Below are 23,271 nucleotides of genomic sequence, written 5' to 3'. Positions count from 1 at the left end.
CTTATATGTCTCTGTATGTGCAGTGCAAACCTTTTCACACAGCTATTGTTCAGGGAAAATTGTGTGTCTTCTAGGATAATAGGTTGAATATTGTAAGCACCAAATATTTGTGAAGGACTGAAAGCAGCATTTGGAGAAGACTGCTCTGAAAACAGTTGGAGGAATAAGCCAGAGACAGGGTGGGTGGGAGTTATGGGCTGAATTGTATCCCCGCAAAATTCCTATATTGAAATCCTACCCCCCAGTGCCTCAGAATGTGACTGAATTTGGAGATTGGGCCTTTAAAGAGGTGATGACCGTGAAATGAGGTCGTATGGATGGGCTCTAATCCTTTGTGACAGGTGTCCTTAGAAAAAGCAGAGATTACGAAGTGGACATACACAGAGGGAAGGCCACGTGAGGACAGAGGGAGCAGTAATCTGTAAGTCAAGGACAGAGGCCTTCAAAGAAACCCACCCTGCCGACACCTTAATTCTGGAGTTCCCAGCTTCTAGAATTGGGAGAAAATAAATTTTTGTTTTTTAAGCCACCCAGTCTGTGGTACTTTGTTATGGCAGCACTAACAGATGAAAACAGTGAGAATAGGAAAGAAACACATGAGGTGGCATGAATTCACTTGGAGTGGGATTGTGACAGTGGGGATTTGTGGCCTATATGGGACCGAAACCCAGGGCCATCAGATCTAAGAAGCCTTTGGAAATCGTCCCCTTCAAATTCCTACTCAGTGCATAAATACTCCCCTTATCCCCTTTCTCAGAATGTTATTTGAACCCTGCCCCTCATACTTTGTAACTTAATTCCTTGCATTTCTGAATATCGTAAACTGTAAGAATGTCTTTACCAGACCAAATCTGCCTCCCTCTGCCTCTGACTCGCTGTGTGACCTTGAGCAAGCTACTTAAATTCTCTGATCTGTCATTGGTGAAAGAGAAAAGGGATACTAACCTTTCAAGACTGTTGGGAGGATTAAGTGAATCCTTGCATGGTGCTAGGCATGGGGCGTTCTTCTTAAACGGCAGTTTGGCACCCTGCCCTGTCCCCATCGGCTTTCCATCTTTAGAAAAAGTTGCCACTGGTTTATCGTCTTTGCTTTATATTTAAAAATGTAATTCATGGTGAGTTTTCCATCGAGGTAACCTGAAGATATTGGGAAGGATCTTTGTTCTTTAATGAGTTCTCATCAATAATTTATACATCACAATGTCCACGTTGTTAAAGCTTTTTTCCTTACCATTTTCTTTTGATGTAATAAAGGAAATAACTAGAAGACTTAATGGAATTTTTAAATAAGAAAGAATTGTATGTCATTTACTTGTGGGGTAAGGCTTTTTTTTTTGGGGGGAATTCAATAAAAGATGAATTTTCAGTGATACTCATTTTATTTTTTTTAAAGCCAAACTTTGTTAATGGATTGGAACATTGCAGCAAATAAGTACACAGATGTCAGTGAACTGAAGGTCAAGACTTCATAATTAGGAAATCTTATGCCTAATTATGGCTACACTCAGAGTGCTGAGAACATGTAAATTGGCAGGATACGGTTAGACACTGCTTTTGAACATTTCCATTCTGCCAATCCATACATCCAGTTTTAGGAAGAAAGGCTCTTACAAAATTTCCTGAAGCACATTTACCTTCTTCTCCCTTCAGTGATCAACTTCAATGTCCTTTGGGAGGAGAGAGCAGGACTCTCATCCATTATTGTTTCTATTATTTCGAATTTAACATTTAAGCCAAAGAAATGAATTCTATGAATTCATGAATGTCAGGTCTTGAATTTAATGTTTAGATGACCTGCATGTTTCCAAGCTTATTTTTTTTAAAAATAAGCTGCTACGTTTATGGTTAATGAACCCAAAGAGAAGAGCAACAGAATGTCTAATGTCTAACGGGAAAATAAGATTATGAGTTATAAGCAATGCAAGTATGTTGTTTAAATTACACGTACAATGAATAGAACAATAAGATCCAGCTAGTAGACAGGAATTTAAAAAATAATTTAAAAAGGAATTTAGAAAGGAATGTAAGTAATTCACAGTGAGTTTTGCTTTGAGATAGATCCCCGTGTCCCAACAAGAGGGAACAATTTGTCTGTCTGGCTGGGTTCCAGGTGTTCTTGTGTGGCCTGGGCTCAGGGAAAAGTATTCGTAAGCACTTTTGCATCATAAATAGAAGTCTCATATAGTCTCTTAAATTTTACATGCAAGCAATCAATTCTGTTTCTTGATATACTAAATCTGGGTTTAGCAAAAGGCTAAATTCTACGTGTATCTAAGAACACGCTAGACTCATCTGACCCTTTAGTTGTAGCACCTCTGTGTAACCAGATGAACACATGTGCTATGGTGACTGCTTTTTACCTGGTTTGAGTGTCTGTCCACTATGTAATTTCAGACCTGGTCTGGTTTCCATGACCTAGGCGCTGGGATAATAGGTCCTTGGATGAGGATTACTGGACCAGACATCTGTGGTCTCTGTTTCCGCTGATTCAGGGTCAGTGTATTTGGGGTGATGGGACAGCTGGGGCTAGAATCTGACTGGGGCTGTGTTGGTACATGAGCTGTCTGGGCCTTGCTGCCTTCCTTCTCCAAAGTCCGCTGAGAGCAATGTAAGCTCTCGGTCGAGGCGCCACAGAAGGCCCTTCCGTCAGGGATTCTCTTCCCGGGCAATTGCACCTGCAGCTCCTCCATTAACTAGGAGCAAAGAGATTCCAGAGCTTTCCAGCACTGGGCAACAGACTCTGCTTCTTGGCCCTGCAACTGTGTGAAGAGCTAGCGCAGAGAGAGGTCTTCTGCGTTGTTACCCACGGGCTCCGTAAGCAGGAACTGCTCTCCCAGATAAGGCCGGGGCTGGGTGTGCCCTGCTTGTGACCTCGGGGTGGTGTGCATGGGATGCTGAGAGGCCGCCAAGCCTGCCCGTGGCGTAGGAATGGCTGAGCCTTCTCTTCAAGAAGATTCGGTTGTTCAGAGGGAAATATGCTGTTTTATGTTCAGGATTCATATTGTCTGCAGGGGAAAACTTGGCAGTCCCTTTGGATGAGCACAGCTTTTCGTGGCCCTTGGATATAGACTAGGTGTCTGAGAGGGGCTTCCTGTCCAAGGCTTTGGTGATGTGCAGACCGTGTGCTCCACAACCTCCCTGCAGTAAATGCAGCCACGGATTCCCCAGGGTGCAGTGGGGCACGAGACGTTGACATGTGACTCGAATATTTCAGTTTTATCTTTCTTTCTTGGGACTTAGCCAGACTCCTACCATAAAAGCAACAAATTGTTTTATTATGGAAAGTTTCACACACGTCAAAGTAGAGTAATTGGGCAAATTATCACATGTGCCTCACTTAGCTGCAACAAGTATCAACTCGTTAGCCACAGTTTTGACCTTGCAGTTGTTCAGACTTTTAATTATGAATGGCCTTGATGTTGTGTGGAACCAGGCTGGCCCATGATGGAAACTGAAATTGGCCTGGAGTGTCCTTTAACCAGGAGTGGTTTAAATAATCTCCTTTCCATTTTTCAGAGGCTCAGGGGCCTGTTCGTCACCTTGTTTTGCCTGGGATTGTCCTAATCTTGTTTGAGTTTTAGTACGAACGTGCTGTTGAGGAATGTATAAGTTGCCATGATGCGATCTTAACAAAACACAAGGTCATCAGAGATAGAAAGGAAATAGGAGAGGAGGATGGTCTGCGTGCAAGTCTACCTTTAAGCAGCTTGTTAGAAAGTCAGCTTAATTGAACGAACATGCAAATGTCTATTATGCGTGAGTAGCTGAAGTCTCAGATGTCAGGGACCCCCAATTCTGGTGAACGGTCTTCCTGTCAGAGTTTCCAAGTCTTCATGAGTGGTTAGGCACTTTATGTACAAGAGATGCTTTCAACCTTCAGGAAGGCTTTCTTTAGTCCATTTTGACATCTCATTTGAATAAATTTGGCTAAAGGAAATTAGAGTCAGTGAACCAAAAGGACAGTCAATGATGCTGATAAGGAACGGAGCCAGATAGCAAGGAGAAGGTAGAAAAACAACAAGAAATGCAGAGCAGGATCTAAAATACTACAGTTGTCAGGGGTTATGTTCTTTCCCCACTCCCTATTTTATTTCCTCCATAGCATTTATCACTTAATTTACTACCTTATTTACTTGTTCATTTCGTTTATAGTCAGCATCTCCTCTAGAATACAATCTCCATGAGAGGGTCTTGTTCACGTTTGTGTCCTAGAGCAGTGCCCCCCAGGCATCCGTGGGTCCCATCACGGTGACGATAGGATAATACACCGCTGAGCGTGGAAAAGGATTTGCAATCTATTGATAGGGGCTTAAGCCCTGACCTTATACTTGTCTGCCAGGATACCTTAAACAATTTTTCTGACGTCTCTGTCAAGTCTGTTCTCAACTCCTAAAATAGATCTGGTCATACCCACCTGCCAGAGGTGGTGGAGATTAATGAGATGCTTCACTGCAAGCAAGCTCTATAAACAATGAGTGTCAATGTCGGGTAAGCTGGGGATTTTATGTTTGCACTGAGGTCACTGGGATATCAAGAAGAGATAACTGTATTTTCTGTATACTTGGCTGAAGAGAGGAAATAAAATAGAATGGATAAATTCTGATTCTTAAAGACAGAAGTCAAGTTTCTCATGCTTTGTTCTTGACAATTGGGCTTTCCTGAGGTGAACATGATAAGAGAATAAGACAGAAACAGAAAGTTGGGGCCAGATTGTCAAGGGCCTTAGGTTCCACGAAGGGGAGTTTAGATTAGTTATTCATACATTTGGCTGTATATTCCATACAGTATTTTTTTATTTCAGACAGTACTGAAATATAAAAATATCAAACAGAAGTCAGACTCTGAGAAGATATAAATTAGAAAGCAATATCCAAGTTAGAAAGGGGAAATAGTCATCTAGGTCACAGAGCCCTAGATGGTTGTTAAAGTTCAATCTCCAGTAGACTCTGAGCTTAACTGCAGCCAAATCAAATAGTAAAAAACAAACAGTGCAGTCATATGATCTGCCCTGATTGTGAGGACAAAACATCAGTTCTCACGACTAGCAAAATTTTTACTGGCACTAAAATGAGTGAATTTTCCTGGCTAGAGCTGTACAAATGCGGCCCCAAAACATGTAGCTATTTATTGTTCTCAACAATGTCCTCATAGTAAATGCAATAGTAGGTTTACTAGGAATGGTTTCTGATAGGACCCTTCAATATTTAGTTGACAGCATACACTGAAACATCAACTCAGTGAAAACAATCCACTTTCAACTCAGTGAAAGAGAGGGCAAGAGAACATAGTCCAGGATACGGTTTTCTGGTGGTTGGGTTTAATGTAAGTGTCAAGCGAAACCTTGACTGTGTGGAGAAGGCTGAGCTCTATGCATGCACACGTCTTCAGAAACATTGGTCCTTCCAACAGACTTGGATTGAGGTGAGAGTCAGCTTGCCTCCCACCATTCCTCGCTGTCCATTCATCTCAATTTACCTTTCTTGGTGGCACTTACCATTACGTGACAGGATGTTATGCATGTCTTCATTGTCACTCTAGGGTATAAACTAGAATATAAGCTCCATGAGAACAGGGACTGTCTCCTGTCCTTCATCTGTCTCTAATACTCGCTGTGTTTCTTGGCGTATGGAAGTGTCCAAAACCTTTGTTGAATGAAGGGGGTTGATGAATGAAAGTTGGACGATACCCAGCTTCAGTTAAATCATCTGGTAAGAGCCAGTTATGCTATGAGGTCTGACAATGCTGAATAAAGATACGCTTACACTTGGAAGATCATCTCAGACGGCACCGCTAGCATCCTACTATGAAAATTGAAGAGCTAATTCAACTTTGCCTGAATAAATGGCCATCAACTTCTGCTTTGAGATGCGTGGGAATTACTTCTAGTCAGGTTTAGGGTGTTACCAGAATAAACTAAGCTATAATAGTGAAACAAGGTAATGTAATATAAAGCAACATTACTACGTATAATACAGTTTTGGGTCTTTTTTGGCACATGAACTACGGTTTCCAAAGTTTTCTTTCAAGCCAGAATCCTTACAGAGGCTTATAAAGCCCTACATCAGGGTTTTCAACTGAGCACTGTCAACATTTGTGCCAGAAAATTCCTTGTTCTGGGGCCTGTCCTGTGCATTGTAGGATATTTAGCAGCATCCCTCATTGCGATTCACTAGATGCGTGTAGCAAGCCCCCTGCTGTGACAACAGAAAATGTCACGCGACATTGCCAAGTCCCCCAGGGGTGAGATGGCCTCTAGATGAGAACCATAGCCCTGTGTCATCTGAGCCTCCTGTTTCGTGTCCTACCACTCTCCCTGCCACACGGCCCACTCCTTCACCTCCAACAGGTCTTTGTCCAGTTGTCCCCTTCTCCGCATGCCCTACATAACCGCCTCCCACTTTTCTCCCCCTCCCCTACTTTAGTTCCCCCACAGCATTTATCACCGAATGTACTACCTTATTTACTTGTTCACTCTATTTATCGTCAGTCACCCCCACTGGAATATCATCTCCCTGAGAGAGTCTTGAGCACTTTTGAGTTTCCAGCTCCTAGAGCAGTCCTGGGCGTACGGTCACTGCTCACTTTGTTCAATGGTGAGTAAATGAGTGCAGGGATGACTGAAAATATTTTTTAACCTAGTACTTTTCAAAGTAAGCTTTTTACCACAATCTGAGAACAGTTCATTAATGTACACAAGGAATGTTTGACTTCAAGCTGTTGAGGAAAAATGAGATTCCGCATTGGGTTTTAAAATTAATCTCTGTGAATCACTTTTCATTTTACTTAAGAAAGACGTTTACATATACATATACAATAATTTTGCCAGGAAGCATCGTTTCTTAATTTAGCTAAGCTACTGATTTTAAGTAAGTCTGTTTTGTGTCTTATGTGGTTAAGTTAATTGGACCTAGATTAGTGATATCATAGTCAGCAGGATACATTGCTTGGTTGGTAAACAGTTTACAACTTTCAGTGATCAAACACAGCTTTCCACAAAAAATATGCTAAAAACATAGCGTCTAGTGAAGATTAATGGCTTCTTATAAGTCAACAGTCTTGAATCTATTAAAAGAAACCTTTGAATATTATAGGAAAGCTCTTCATTCTTAGAAAATAGACTTGGGAAGAAATCTAACTTTATTTTATGACCATGGCTATATTCATCTTCCTCATCCATCAATCAAAGTTTAAAAATTAATTCAATATTTTGCTTGCTCAAAAGCAATTGCTTCAGCAGTTTCTTAAAGTTTATTTCAAGGTTCACGCTTAAAACAAATCAAAACAAATGTGTGGCTTCTGTTTTGGCTTTAAATTCAATTTAAAAAGTGAACCTGCAGATACTTAATTTGGGGCTTTTAATAATTTACTTTCATAAGTAACATAGTTTCCATGGACCACATGGATGATATGCAAAATGTATCGCCCAAATAACCAAAGAAATTGATCTGCAATATGGACTGTCTGGATACAGACCAAGTAAATTTTAGAGGCTAGCTGCCAAAAATAATGATACATAGTAACTTATTATGTAACTTATTATGACGCTGAGGCCCACTTTGGAGTTGTATGCACTGGGCATGCCACACATCTCCAGATGCACAATGGGCTCCAAAGGTGTGCTCTGGTGTACATTTGTGCAAGGATAGTATTCTCTTTAGAAGACAGTTCTACACAAGGAGTTTCCTATTTAAAAGGCTGCCTTTCTAACCTCCTTGATGCAGCTCCTCTAAGCTTGCAATTACAACGTCTACAAGGTCTGACAATTAAGTTCACGAACTTGTTGCAGCGCTATTGTTAACCTTTTCTTGATATCAGGGGGATTATTCATTATGAATTTGTACCAACTGGACAAACAGTTAACTAAGTTTACTATTTGGAAGTGCTGAAAAGGCTGCGTGAAAAAGACGACCTGAACTTTTCACCAACCATTCATGACTCTTGCATCACAACAATGTACCAGCTCACACAGCACTGTCTGCGAGGGAGTTTTTAGCCAGTAAACAAATAACTGTATTGGAACACCCTCCATACTCACCTGATCTGGCCCCCAATGACTTCTTTCTTTACCTGAAGAAAAAGGAAATATTGAAAGGAAGACATTTTGATGATATTCAGGACATCAAGGGTAATATGATGACAGTTCTGATGGCCGTTCCAGAAAAAGAGTTAAAACTGCTTTGAAAGATGGACAAGGCACCGGCATTGGTGCATAGCTTCCCAAGGGGAGTACTTCGAAGGTGACTGTAATGATATTCAGCAATGAAGTACCATGTTTCCCCGAAAATAAAACTGGGTCTTATATTAATTGTAAGCGGGCATTTTCCCGCCTATGACGAGTTTACTCGTTTCCCGCCAAAAATGTGTTAAGGTTTGCTCCAAAAGATGCATTAGGGCTTATGTTCAGGGGATGGCATCCTGAAAAATCATGCTGGGGCTTATTTTCTGGTTACCATGTTTCCCCGAAATAAGACCTAGCCAGACAATCAGCTCTAAAGCATCTTTTGGAGCAAAAATTAATATAAGACCTGGTCTTATTTTACTATAAGACCAGGTATAATATTATATTATATTATATTATATTATATTATATTATATTATATTATATTATATAATTATATAATATATAATTATAATATATAATATAATATAATAATATATAATATAATAATACCAGGTCTTATATTAATTTTTGCTCCAAAAGATGCTTTAGAGCTGATTGTCTGGCTAGGTCTTATTTCGGGGAAACACGGTATGTAGCACTTTTTCTAGGATGAGTTTGTGAACTTAATTGTCTGACCTTGTAGGCAAGCACAAAAGGAAAAAACTCACAATATCATGAAAAGTCAGATAGGAAGCCAACTATTGCTAGAATGAAGAGCGAATTTCCATTTGCCACAAAGAGGTGTGAGAGATGATAGAAAGAGATGGCAGAAAATTTAGCTCTGAGAAAAAAACCATTGCTTTAATTCCAATTGTTCTCGTTTCGATGTTCTTAAAGAAGACCTGACTGCAGATTATAAGAACTTGTCATATTCCCTTAAGAAAACATATTCGATTAACAAGAGAAATGTACCTATATACAATCTGGTAGTTTTGGTCCAGGTAAATGTCGTGTTTGACTGTCTGGCCTCTTGGATGGTTGCTAAGATGGGGTCCATCCACTCCTGGTTTAATCGCTGTGGCAAGGGAGTCCTCTTATGGTGTAAAATACGATCTCACCATGCAAGGGACAGTTTTTCTTAGAGAAGAAGTGTGTTGGGGCGGGCAAGTTGGATGGGAGGCATCATACCCATGACTACATATAGAACGCAGCCATGAAACAATTTTGCATGATGACCTCAGTGGGTGTTTCTTTCCAGGAATGCAAAGTTGAGTCAGTACTAGGACATTTAAACATTCAATTTGCGCAGTGATATGTTCAAGATTTAAAAAAAAAAATAGACAATTTTTTAAATTATAATTTTATCTAAAAAGTATCTGTTTTTAAAAATAGAAGCTAAAATGACATTTGATAAAATTCGATCATCATTCAGCATACTACTTAGTGGTAAATTCTACAAACCTCCTTTTGAAATCAAAATTATTCTGGAAGAGCCACTAATGTAACTGGGAAGGCTGGAGAAGGGAAGGCAATGTTATCATTGTTTGCAAGTTATAGGCAGATGTTGGAGGTTGTGTTTTATCTAGAAAACAAGAAAATCAACCAAAAACTCGCTGACCTGTAATGAGAGCTCAGTGTGATGACTACTGACATAACTAACACTTTCTATATCAGTAACAGTCACTAGCCAGTGTGATGGGTATTATAAGAAAGGGATGAGGAAAATAGCTCATTAACAATAGCCTCAAAGAAATCTAAATATGCGGGAATAAATTTATCAGGGAATGGGCAAGAACACTAAAACTCGACTGAGAGACTAAAGAAAATTAAAGAGAGGAATGGATGACGCTGTTTTTTCCTTCTGGAGGAAGGAAGACGCTGTGTTGTGCTTGGGTGTGGAGGTACAGGGTGAGGATCCTTGGTTAACAACACCTGAAGAGGGGAGAGTCTCTCTAAGGTTAGGGGCAGGAAGCTGGGGCGCAGGAGAGAGAGGGAGGGTGTGCTTAGGAGATGCTGTGGGCGGGGCTTTGGAATTGTAGAGATTTGAACACCTGCCTGAGGCTTCAGGAGAGCTGGGAAAGGTGCTTTTTCCATTTTGTTTTGTTTTTTTAAGTAGTGAGGTTTGCTTGTGCCATTCTCTTTTGCCTCCTTCCCTCCTTTCTTCATGAAAATCTGCAGTAACCATCGACATTGCTTCACACAGGCTTTGGAGCCACAGTTGTGTTTCTGTCTGATGTGTCACCACCCTCTGGCCAGCGTTAAGGCTCTGTTTTATTTGGATTTTACAACTGTCTCAGAAATGAACCTTCCAAATTCAGTCTTCTGGGTCTGAGATGTGCTCTTTTACTAAGATAATCTTAATATAAAACAACAACAAAAAAAGCAGGTTACTTGAATTACAGTGCTTTTATTTTCTCTTGATTCAAGTCAACTGCATGGTGGTAAGTTGAGGCTAATTTACAGGGGGATTCAGTAAACGCAATGCTCTGGAAGGGTGGGCCGAGTAGGACATTTGATGATGCTTTGGTCACTAGTGCTGTGTATGCCGAGGGATTTTAGTTGGTTGGAGTGACATCTAATTTAATGGCTGTTGCACAATATATCTGCTCCAGCAATATTGCCATTTTCATGTCAGCATTTCCAGGTCAGCAAAACTTCTTCTTCTTTTTTTTTTTTTTTGCTTAAAGTTATCCTTTCTATTTCTATTTTAGGAAGATTGAAAGTGGTAGGAATAAATATGAATGAAGACCCATACAAATAAATGTTAGAAATTACACTGTAAAGCAATACATTTCTTTTAAAGCTATGATTTTAATCAGGTCACGATATAAGTGATATAATTAAAAATAGTGTTGGCATAATTCTAAAAAGAAGTGGTGCTCGAGAACTTGGAGTTTCACAGCCACAGCATACAGTTTAGAGGACTCAAGTAACATACACTGTCCGTTTGTATTTTAGGCAACTTTTTCCTGTAACTGCGATGATCAGTATATTGGAACTTTCTGTGAAGAGTTTGATGCCTGCCAGAGGAAGCCCTGCCAGAACGACGCGAGCTGTGTTGATGCAAAGGAAAAGCAAGATGGAAGCAATTTCACCTGTGTCTGCCTTGCTGGTAGGGTCTCCAAAGCTAATCACTATTATATATCACTCTGTAGAATATACGCTTATTAATTAAGGATGGCTAGACAATAATTGTCCAGGGGTGGGACAAGGTGCCTTCAAAATCCCCTTTGATTCCGTCAGTCTCTGCTTTATATAATCAGGGAAAGGAAGAAGGACGTTCACATGGGAATAAGCGCCCTGTCCATCGGCTGGCTTTCTGACATTTCCGTCTGAGCATTCCACCATTTTCGTTCTGGGATAATGATATTCTTGATCAAATAGAGGCCTGGATGTTTCAAAAACAACTCTGCAGATATGTACCATGTGTGTGCTGGCCCTGTGCTGGGTGATTATGCTGAATCATTTAAGAAAAACCTAGAATCAACTGCACAGGTGGTTATGTAAAGCCACCTAATCTGCCTGTTTCTGTTCATTTCCTTTTATTCGTGTATGTTCCTTCGCCTGAGTTCCTGGCACACTGTTCCCTGCAATGAGGCAAAGCCTTAATATTCCTTGATGAGTGCAGGGGATTCGTGGATGTTGCACGAGACTTTCAAAGCCTCAGAGCACAATGAGTGAGTCTCAGGAGCCTGCAGGAGACAGAGTGCCCACCCCCTACTATGGTCTGCCAGCCAGTTTAGTGGACTCACTGCTTAGCCGCCTCCATGCTTAACCCTCGGGGAGCGCGAATGGCATTTACCAGAGAACATGCCTATAGAGCTTAAAAGCAAACACCAAATTACTCCTTTTTTATTATCAAATAATGTGACATCATCTTTCAAAAATGATGTCATCTTTCCTTTTGCATTTCATCCTGTTGCCAACTTCTGCCACTGAGTGGGGATTCAGAATGAGGTCGGGGTTGGGGGTGGAGAGAGGGAGAGGGACAGAATGAGGTGGGAGTTGGGGGGATTAAATGTTCATCATAAGAAACAAGACCCAACAATGCAGAAGTTTATAAATGAAAAAGTTCTTTACTCGTCTATCCCGACCCAAACTTCATCAAATCACAGGGGTAGTTTGAATAGTTTGGTATGTTCTTTCCAGATCTCTCCCTCTCTCTGTCTCTGTCTCTCTGTCTCTGTCTCTGTCTCTGTCTCTGTCTCTGTCTCTGTCTCTCCCTCCCTCCCTCCCTCCCTCCCTCCCTCCCTCCCTCCCTCCCTCCCTCCCCCTCTCTTCCTCCTTCCCTTCCTCTCTCTTCTCTTCCTCCCTCTCCCTCTCCCCGCCGTGTGTCTGTGCATGTGTGTGTGTATCTATGTGTGAATGTGCATATTTTTCTTGCAGATCAGATGATTAAATGTTTTTCTATATGTTTTTAAAAAGTGATTACAGTATATACATTGTTCTAGAACTTGCTTTTTTCCAGTAGATCATAGATTTCCTTCCATGTCAGTACATGTGGAAGTACTTAATTCATTTTAACACTTTCATAGTGTGTCTCCTACATTTGTATCTCCAGGTCAGGCACCCTTCAAACCCATTGATCTAAATGCCTACTTGGCATTTCCCCCATTGCCTCCATTCTTCCTCGTGTTCTAGGACAAATCCTAATCAGAGGTAGAAAAGTTTTGGGAAAACTGTTTCCCCAGGACCTGAACTCTGTCTTTTCTCATCACTTTCTGACTTGTTCCTGCAGTTCTCTTAAGCAGGTTTCTACTTTATCAGTTGCTATTTCCAGTAGTAAGAACAACCCCCTTTCCCCCTTTTAGCTCTACATCGCAATAAGCTGCACACACACACACACACACACACACACACACACAGCTAATGTTTACTGAGTGTTTACCGTGTGCCAGGGCTGTGCTAAGTGCTTCCCGAAGTTGTTTTTAGAACAATCTCTGAGTTAAGCACTCTTAATCATGCTGATTTTGTAAGTGAGAAAACTGAGGGAATTTTATAAGTTGGCCAAGAATATTAGGTTGAGCAACACCTGACTCTACTGCAGGAACACATCAATCCCCAAATCCCAGTGGATTCCAAGAAAAGGTTAATTTCTGCTGTGTCATAGTCTGATGAAGACACTTGGCCTCCAGGCGGTCACTTAGGGATCTGGAGGGTCCTGTGTCATATTCCCACAGCACTGCCTGGAGGTGTCTTATATCACTTTCACCACATGCCTTTACCTAGAATTCGGTCACTTAGTCCCTAGAGGCTCGCTGAGGAAGAGGTGAACATTTTCAAGGTCTCTGCCATGTCAGCTGCACAGGCCAACTTCTGGGGCTGGGCTTTGAACCAGGTCCTCCGGCCTCCAAAGCTCATGTTCTTGACCATCTTATTATACTCTCTCTGTGTATGCAGCCACACTGTGTGCTGAGTACTTTCCTCGTACAAATATGTGGCTCAAGACCATGTCTTTCAACTCTCTCATCTCAAACAGGTCTCTTTTTAAAAGAAGAAATATTAAGCAATTTTGTCCAAAAAAGGGGACTGGTTGATCAAAAAGAGGAGTTTTATAGTAAATTGACTTCTGGATGTCCTTGAAAAACTTATTTTCCATAGGAAATCTATATTTCCTTTGTGGAAGAACTATTTACAGGTTAATTAACATCAACTAATTGCCCTGCGAAGCTCCAGATATAGACATAAGAAATGGCAAACAGTGGGAAGTGTATTTTCCTTTTGAAAATTTATCCTGCTGTGCTCTGATTATTGCAAGCTTGATCATGAGAAATTATCTTGTTTGGTGAATGAGTGAATTCAAACCAGGTTCTTGTCACCAGAGAACAAAAATTCCCAACAATGTCTTTTCACGGAGACATTGTCGTGATGCAATGCTCATTTTTCTGGAGAGGAGACATTTCTTGGAAAGTGAAAATATTGTCAGCAAAGCAGCTTCAACTCCAGATTTTATAACATTGTGATAATTTGCTATAATTTCTGTGTCAGTGCCAGTAGAAATAGAATTTTTTGAGTCATGGGTAATCCAGAAGTGTAGGAATATGGCAGACGGGGTGTTGAGTTGGTTAAGTAACAAGCTCTCTGTTATAGTTTTCATTTTGATTTTAAATACAATTTCTTGGAAGCATGCGATGAGTTTTTAAAATTGTAAAACATTGATATATGTCATATACACCTGTATACAATATAAAATGAATTATAGATTATGGTCAGTAAAATTTTTATTTTGGGGAGGACATTTTTATAAAGTGTGATTGATTTTTTTGAAACGTCTTTGTAATACTTTCAAAATGAGGGGGATTGTCAACAGCATCAAATATTGCCGGAGAATCTAGCAGGAGGTTACGGCTTTGTCAACAGGGTTTGTCCCAGCCATTGGCAGCTTCCTATTGCACTGATGTGATAAGAGCTACATTAGCTTTGAGGGACCTCTAACAGACTACATACAGGGATGGATGCGAGGGAGGGTAGCCAGAAGTGACCAAACCCTCTGAAGAGGAACAGCGTATCTGGAGATAAGTCATTGCCACTTAGTTGTCATGTGGCCTAGAAGCTTCCTCAAGTGACACAGGTTGGCAGGGATGAGGTGAACAGGAGGTGGGCAGGATGTGAGAATGAATGAACAGCAAATGTGGACTGCTCCAAAGACAAGTTTAGTGGCAAAATTAGTGTGACGAGCAGAATCAGAAAGTCTTTTTTACTTAGTTTTTTAAAACATTGTAGCATACTGGTTAAGAGCACAGGCTCTGGATTCAAAATGCTCAGATGACCGTCGTAAATCCCATCCAATTAGGCCTTAAATGTGGGCTACGTTGCATTGCCACAGTGTCTTACTTTCTGATTCAAGATGAGCTTCCTAGAGACCCTCCCTGCCTGTTGCCTGAGGTTACATGAACCCTAAGTGCCGGAGGCAGGAGACCTGGTACCATCTGCCCTGGAGTCTGTACCCCTACCACTTGGCACAGCCTCTGGAGCCAGCAGCCTAAATCCTGCTTCCATCCCTACCATTTGTTTGAGCAAGTTATACAACCTTTTTGGGCCTGCTTCTTCCAGTCTGCAAGGAGATTACAACCCTCGCATGGCTGGTTATGAGAATTAAATGAGGATGCAAGTTTGTGGTCTGTTCTGTGGACATGTGTCTCTACTCCCTAGCCCTGGCATATAGAAGGTGCTAAATAAAGATTTGCTGAATGAATGAAATGAAATTCTACACAAGACATATAGTAGTGGCTCAATTCGCTTCTCCTTTCTCTGCCTTGTCTCCTTGGGCTTCTCCCCACAGCACATGTTGTGTTTTTTGCCTCCCATGTCAGACTGTGGCTGGCCTGAGGGCAGCAACTGTGACATTGTCTTACTTTTTCCACTCTGTCAGTGCCAAACCCTGTGCTTTGCACGTAGCCGACACACAATGAATGATTACGTTGAAAGTTAGCTTTTTAAATCCGGGTTTATTTTATAAAAAACTTCTAATTTCGAGAGTATAGTTTTTCCTCAAAGCAGCTTTTTCGGAAAAGCATAGCTGTGGTACCTGTTCAGAGCCACCACTGCCAAAATATTATCAGCATTTCTCAACTTCAGGGTCCCTCATTGTACAATTAGTTGGTGATTTAGCGTGTTTTCAAAAACTCGTCATTCCCAAGGCAGGGCCACCATAGTGAGTATCCCAGCTTTACTCTTTCAAACACTGAATGTAGCTCAGAAGACCTCTAGGGCCCTTGGAGTTGTGACTTAGAAGTGGGTCACCTCCTCCTGGAGACAAAGCCCGAGGAGATTTGCCGAGTCCTCTCACCCAGTTTAAGCTCTGGAAGTGAGCACATTAGCAGATCATGAATACGGTTTGTCAAAAGTGGGTTAGGTCAGGCGTTCAGAACGGAAAGTCTCTGTATGTCAAGTGTGGGAAGCCTGGTGAGTCCCGGAGGCTGGAGGACTTGACCGAGGTCACCGAGACTGCAGAAAAGCAGCAACTCTGGTCACTTCACCCTCTGTCCGTCTTTGGGTCCAGCATATTCATGGTTAGTGAATTTTCCATTACCGATGAACAGAGAGGAAGGTATGGACGCCTCTGACAGGCTATGAATGTATGTATGCTGGTGTCATGCCATTCACCCCCTCTTGGGACCAGAGAGAGCAGCATTTGGGGCTGGGGGACAAAACAAAAAGTGTGACATGGCTGGCTGGGCTTTTAATGCAGCCTCTTCTACTTAATGGTTAAGTGACCTTGTGTGACCCTCCTGACCTAGTTCTGCCCTTGGGGTTCCTCATCTTTAAAAAATGGATTGTTGTGAGGATCAAACATTCATTCACCAATTATTTATTGAACATCTCTTATGTGCCAGGCATTTCCTAGGTGGTGACTACAATGGCAAAATAGCAAAGCCCTGTGCTCAGGGCAGTCATGTACTCACAAAAGAGGAGATGAGTCAACTGTGCAGCTGGGTGTCCTTTGGTGTGTGTGTGTGCGCTTTCATATATGTGTACTCTGTGTGTGTGTAGTCAGGGGAAAGGGTCAGGTAGCGATAGGTGCTATGAACACAAATAGAACAGGGTGAAGAGGTGAAGAGAAGTGACAGTAGGACTGTAGATAGGGTGACTACGGAGGGCCTCTCTGAACGGGAACTGCTTGTGGAGAGATGTGAGTAACACGAGCTTGTAGTAATGTGAATATTGGGGGCAGTAGCAATCCAGGCAGCGGGAATAGCACATGCAAAGGTCCTGAGGCATGAATATGCCTGGAGTGTGTGACGAGCGCAGTGCCAGGAGAACCAGCAGTGAGACAGCTCTGGGAAGGAAGCTGGACCAGGCCATGGAGGAAGGACTGGGACTTTATCCTGAGGTGACAGGAAGCGATTGGAGGGGTGAACTGGGGTGGGCTATCTAATTTCCCTGTAGAAAGGATCACTCTGGAAGCTGGTGAAGAATAAACGTAGGGAAGGAAAATTGGGAAACCAGTTAGAACGCCGTTTACCACCCACACAGTTTGAGCACTGTGGTACTGGTGATGCTGAGACGTTTTCCACTTGGAGTGTGTTTGAAGGTATGCCGCTCCACGTGCTAGTGGGCTGAATGTGAGCTGTAAGTGAAAGTGGATGACTCCAGGGCTTTTTAATTTTTATAACAGCTTTATTGAGATACAATTCACATACCACCAAAGTGTACAATTCAGTGGTTTCCAGTATATTCACAGAGTTGTTTAACCATCATGACAATCAATTCTAGGCCATTTTCATCACCACAATAAGCAGCCCTCCTCCCCTTAGCTGATCTCGCCACTCTTCCCGCCCCCTCCCCAGCCCTGAGCAACCACTGGCCTACTTCCTGTCCCTGTAGATTTGCCTATTTTTGACATTGAAATAAGTTGAACTATATGTGGGGCTGGCTTCTTTTACTTAACATCATGTTGCTAAGGTTCATTCATCTGTAGCAGGTCTCAGTCCTTCATTCTTTTCTATGGCTGAATAATACTCCATTGAATGGATATACCGCATTTTGTTAACCATGCATCCGCTGATGGACATTTGGGTTGTTTCCACCTTTTGGAGATTGTGAATAGTGCTTCTGTGAAGCCCAGCTTGATATGCTCTCCCTTCTCTCCTCCTTCACACCTTATGCTTCCACCCTGTTCTGTCTTCTGCTCCCTGCCACCTTCCAGCTCCCCCACCCCTCGCCTCTTGTCTGCAGGGATTCTCGGGTCTCATCTGAATACCAGTCCCTCACACAAGCAGAATTCAGTAAGTCATGGCTGCTGCTTTCTTAGGTTTGCCTTCTCTTCCTCCTCTTCTCTCCTCTACTTCATCGCTGCCACATGTTGGTCTGTTTCCAATTCGTACTTTTCTGTGTGTGCCCTTACACTTCCTTCTCTTTACATCATGGCACTGCTTCTCCAAGGTCACGGGCGATGTTCTTCTTGCTGGTTTCCAGGGCTCTCGCTCAGTCTTCATCCTGCCGACGGGGACGCGTTTCTTACCTGCCGTCCACAACACTGCACTGTGTCTGTTCTCCTGCGATCGCCAACCCTCCTCCCTTCCTTCTTCTCCCCTTTCTGGCGTCAGAGCTCAGGTCTTAGCCCTCCTTCTTCAGCCGCTGTCCTCCGCCTTTGGCAGCAATCACTCATCCTGAGCTGTCGCCTCTAAGTGGATGGCGTCCAGACCCTCGCTTGCAGCCTGGCCTGTCACCTCAGCTGCCGCACGTTCACGGGACTTGGCACTGATGTATCTGCTAACACCTCACCCCTCCTCTTAGACTCAACACAGACCTGCTGTGTCCTCCTCCCTCTGCCTCCCACACGTGCTTTCAAGCTGCCCTCTTCCGCCGGGCTCCAGTTTCTATCAGTCGTGCCATCGCCGCCCTCATCACTCAGGCTGGAAGCTCAGTCCTCACGATCAATTCCCGCAGCTTATTTAGCTCTGGATAGTCGCCAGGTTTGCTTTATTTACGATGATGCCCCATCTGGCCCTGTGCTTCGCTTCCTCTTCCATCGCCAATGCCCTAGTTCAAGCTCCTGTCATCTGCCTCCTGAAGGATTGCGAGAAGCCTGGGCACCCTCTCCACGATTCCGGCTGCCTTGCTCACGACCGCAGCACAACACCCAGAAGCCAGGACTGGGCGGGGAGCAAGCTGGGCTGCGAGGTCAGATGGCACCCATGCCAAGCCTGCACTCATGACCCATTCTCTGTGTGACTTTGGGGGAAATTGCCTCATCTCACTGGGTCTCATCTTTCTATCTGTAAATTATGATAAGGTGACAGCGTTCCAAGCATCACAGTCCAGTGGTTGTGGGGAAGATTAAATAAGCTGGCACGTGTGGTGGGCTTAGAAAGAGGCCTGGCATACAGTGAGCACTCACTAAACATCGGCTGCTGCTGTTGTTATTACTGACAAGCCAATAGTCGGATGCCCTACACTAGCCTCTACCACCACTTCCTCTAGCCTGAGACTTGGCCTGGGCTCCTTCTGCAACTCCCTGTCTGGCGAGCCATGTGGGACCATGTGGGACCCTCAGTGAAGACCAAGGAGAGCCAGGCCTGAGCAGGCCACCCCCCACCCACTTTCCCTGCCTCAGGCCTGGCCTTGCTCGGCTGTCACAGTTTTTACAGACAAGCCTCAGGAAAGGGAAAGAAAAAACACATGAGGAGTCAGAGTGTGGGGTCTGGAGTCTGTCGTCCTAGGTACGGCCAGCTCCTCAGCTCCTGTCAGCCTGACCTCAGCCCAGCCTTTCTCCCCTACGGTCTCATCACCGGCATCTAAATGGGCCCGACTTGGTACCTTTTCCCTGCTTTTGCTTACACGCTGTGTTTGTTTCTTGTGAAGGGTCTTCTCTGCTCACCTAGAGGGTAAGCTCCCTGCAGGCAGGAATGTTTCTAAACATTCAGACTCCCCAGTTGTGAATTTTTACTCACAAAAAAAATTCTTTTTGAAAGAATGGATGAATGCCTTCTCTGCGGTTTGATTTATTGCCCAAACTTAAAATTCAACGGATAAACATCTTTGTTAATCTCTTGTCTATCCCATGGCATACATTCTTAATTAACTTAACGTTTTCTCCTTTTTGATTTCAGTTTCTCAGAGGGAGATACTACTCAGTGAAAGGAACTTTCTTAAAAATCTGTCCCCCTTTGTAATGACCAGATTAGAAGATATCAGTGTCATAAACAGTCTGGCCTATAGCAGTATCACAATTTCTTATGTAAGTTTAAGGGAAATGGGACGAAAGGGATTATTTAAAAAATAGTGATGCATGGTGCTTATGCTGTCATTAGTTACTATATAATGGGTACAAAAAAAAAGGAGCTGGGGACAAAAATCACTGCCACGGGCTCTTAAAGAATAGGGAAACAGACCTGGAAACCATGCAATGACAGGTACAATAATTTAGTCTCGAGGCTCCCACTCATGAAAAGAAACTGTGTGTTGACAGTCCAGTCAGTAAAGGCCAGCTCCTCAGGTCCTGTCAGCCTGTGATATACGATATACTTTCACTCTTTGATCTTCCTTTGTAATCTGCATTATAGGTGTAATTCTTGAATAAATAACATCAATACTTTGCTATTAAAACACTGCTTGCTGCTAGTTTTCCAGATCAGTGGTGCTCCAACTTTTAGCTTATTCTTTGTTTCAAAAATCACCTGGAGGGCATCTTAAAACACAGATTTCTGGGCCCTACCCCCAGAGTCTCTGATCCTTTGGGTCTGGGGTGATGCTGGTGAGTCTGCATTTGTTGTGAGTTCCCAGGTGATGCTTCTGCTGCTGGTCTGGGGACCACACTTGGGGAACCACTGCTCTAAGCTGCCTATTAAAAGCTGAGAGATCAAACAATATTGGCATATTGCTTGGCAGTGTTAAAATCCATAAATTATTCATTCATTATGTGCCAGGCATGATGCGAGCTATTATGGACTCAAGGCCGCACTTGATCGGAATGGCTCCTGCTCCTTCTCGGAGCTGATGTCATTCAATCATGACAACCAGCTCGGGAGGGGGCTAGGTATCATCATCAGCCCTGCTTCACCCATGAGAGAAATGAAGGTCACAGTCAATGCTCTGTTGTCCTCACTCAGCTGATCATTGTGTCACCACCAGGACCTTTCACTCCCCAAACCACTGTGTTCCATTGTGTCTTTTGCCCGTGTACTTCTCAGATGTGGTTACTTTATTTCTAACCCTGAGATGGATCTTCCTAATTCTGCTGCATGTCAGCATTCTCTCATGCTTTTCTTTCTAGCGCATATTCCCGTTTAAATTATATTTTATTAATTACCTTTCACAGATGGGCATCCTATATCTTCTCTTTGCCTTTGGTTTTTAAATCGTGTTTGCATTTGTTCAGATGTCTTTTTCCCGTGCCAGCAAATCTTACTAGTGTTTTCTGCTAAATACCATAACTCCTGCCTTCCGACGTTGAAATTGAATGCCTCGGAAGTTGAACGCCTTGATGGTGGACAGATTCCTGTTATTTATTTCCTGCTTCAGTTGCTAATATTAGGCATCTGTCTCAGCAACTGTGGCTGAGGCCCCAGCTGGGGTTGCTCAGACCTCCCCCAGGGCAAGGGCTGGGGCTGGTGGACTCTCTGCTGGCATCAGGCTTTTAACAAATCCAGCAGCTTCCCCTCACTGCACAGGCCAGGCTATTAAAAGATCAGGAATGTTAAAAATAGCTCTCACCACAATTCTCACCTTGGAAGCTTCCAGGACAGCTCTCCAAAGAAACAATTAGATTCTGCCTCCCAGAGTCAAAGCAACAGCGGGGGAATATTTTTATTTCAGTGGTGGAATCATCATACACACAAAAAATTGTGTAGGGAAAGAGATATTTGGAAAAACAACTGATTGATTGCCTTGTTTTTTTAATAGTCTGATTCATCTGGCCAACTTTGCTTATGCCTCATGTAATTTGCTACTAAACCCCACAAAGGTTTCCTTCATTTGAAGAGTACAGGCAGTATAAATGTTGACTTGGGGGTGCTGGTGGGGGGCACAGGCTTTTTGTTACATTGCTGGCAATCAAAAGACAGCACCAGGGTGTTTTCTCAAAGCTATTCTGACATTCACAGGAAACAGAGCTATTTTTCTTTTTCCATACGCTGATACTTTTTAAATTATATTTTTATACTTAAATACAAAATGGTATAAAATTAAATGCTCCAAGTCTACATTAGACCCCGTGTAATCTGATAACAAGCCCGCTGAATGGATTCAGTGCATTTCCTTAATGGTGTCTCTGGTCATCTTCTGCCATCTGCCAGGCTACACTTCCCAGCACATACACTTCATTTCATCCAATGTCATTTCTCAAGGTCAGATTGCTTAAAAGCACGATGCTTCAGTTTAGAGCTTCCCCACTCGTCCCATATGTCCTTGAAAAGTATCCTTACTGTGTATCCCGAGGCACAACTTTTCTTACCTCTTTTTTGTTTACTTGAATGTTCTGCAAAGAGACGATAAGACCTCTGTGATTCCCTACAAGGAGAAATCAGTGTTTCCAATGGTCATCTATTTTTGAACTAATTACTTTACTTATTCATTGAATATAACAATTATAAATTCCGTGGTAATTAATGTTTGACAGTCAAATAATTTTTTTGAAAATGGTCTTTAACTTGCTGGAGGTTGAAAATATGCCTAAGGATTCTGATCTTGAAAGTGTTCTGAAGGTACTGTTTTCCTGCTTTATGAAGGACCAGTTTCTGTTTCCAGGAAGATGAGAGGGGCTGGGACAAAAACGAGGGTTTTTATGATAAAGGGCCAAGGTCTCATGGACTTACGCCGAGGTTCTAACTGCGGCACGAGGGACATTTTGGGCTGGATAATTTTGTTGTGGTGGGGCTGTCTTGAGAATTATAGGATGTTTAGCAACATCCCTGGTGTTTATCCACTAGATGTCGGTAGCACGCCCACAGGTGTGACAATAAATGTTTCTAGACATTGCCAAATTCTCTCAGGGGAGAACCGCCCCAGTGGAGAACCACAGACCTAAGAAATTCAACCTGGAGAGGGCCTGTTGCAGGAGGAGAGAGATCTATTGATTTGCTGTGTTGTAGGTACCTGCTGAGGGTGCCGAATGCTAATTGGAGAAGCAAGAAGTTGAGAAGAGGGTCAGCATAGCCCCCCCCCTCGCCCCCCAACCCATCCTGGCCTGGCTGGGGAGGGAGGGCCGTTTGGCAGGGCCACGGCTCCACTGCTATGTTAGCTAAAGTGGAAGCACAGACCATTGCACTTCATAGGTGATTTTAGATAGCACATTTTAGAGGTAACATTTTTTTCTTTTCATTCTTTTAGCTACGTATTTATTTTAATGTGCATTAGGAAGAAGAGTAACTAGAACATTTCACCCATGCTGTTCTGGGTATTAGTGCTTAGGGAGGGGGTAAAACTAAACTGAAAGGTATAGTTGAGCTTAGGGCAAAAACATTAAGCAAGTTGATTCATTTCTTCAACAAATATTTGTGCCAGGAGAAGTCTAAATGTCAGGGAGTCAGCTATTAACAGGACAAAGTCCTGATACTTAGGGAGTTTCTGCTCTTGAAAGGGAAACAATAAAGAAAATCATTTCAGGTATTGATAAGCATGACAGAATGGAGCATGGAAGGGCCGAAGCACCACCCCAGTGGGGCCACCTTCTAGGTGGGGAGGTAACAAGCATATGCGTGTTTTGTTGAGTAGCAATAGCACTAACA

At 42.8% G+C, this 23,271-nt stretch overlaps 1 protein-coding gene across 1 annotated transcript in view; it reads left to right on the top strand.

Moving 5' to 3' along the window:
* Window positions 1-23,271, top strand: part of DNER (delta/notch like EGF repeat containing) — a 273,668-nt gene that overhangs the window by 164,205 nt on the left and 86,192 nt on the right. The window contains exon 6 of the mRNA XM_019737353.2: window positions 11,060-11,213. Coding sequence (XP_019592912.2) covers window positions 11,060-11,213 — 154 coding nt within the window. The remainder of the gene's footprint in view (window positions 1-11,059; window positions 11,214-23,271) is intronic.

Source organism: Rhinolophus sinicus, linkage group LG01, assembly GCF_036562045.2.
Source record: "Rhinolophus sinicus isolate RSC01 linkage group LG01, ASM3656204v1, whole genome shotgun sequence".
NCBI lineage: Eukaryota > Metazoa > Chordata > Mammalia > Chiroptera > Rhinolophidae > Rhinolophus > Rhinolophus sinicus.
Note: the sequence above shows the minus strand (reverse complement) of the source record. Positions and strands in the feature narration are given on the sequence as shown.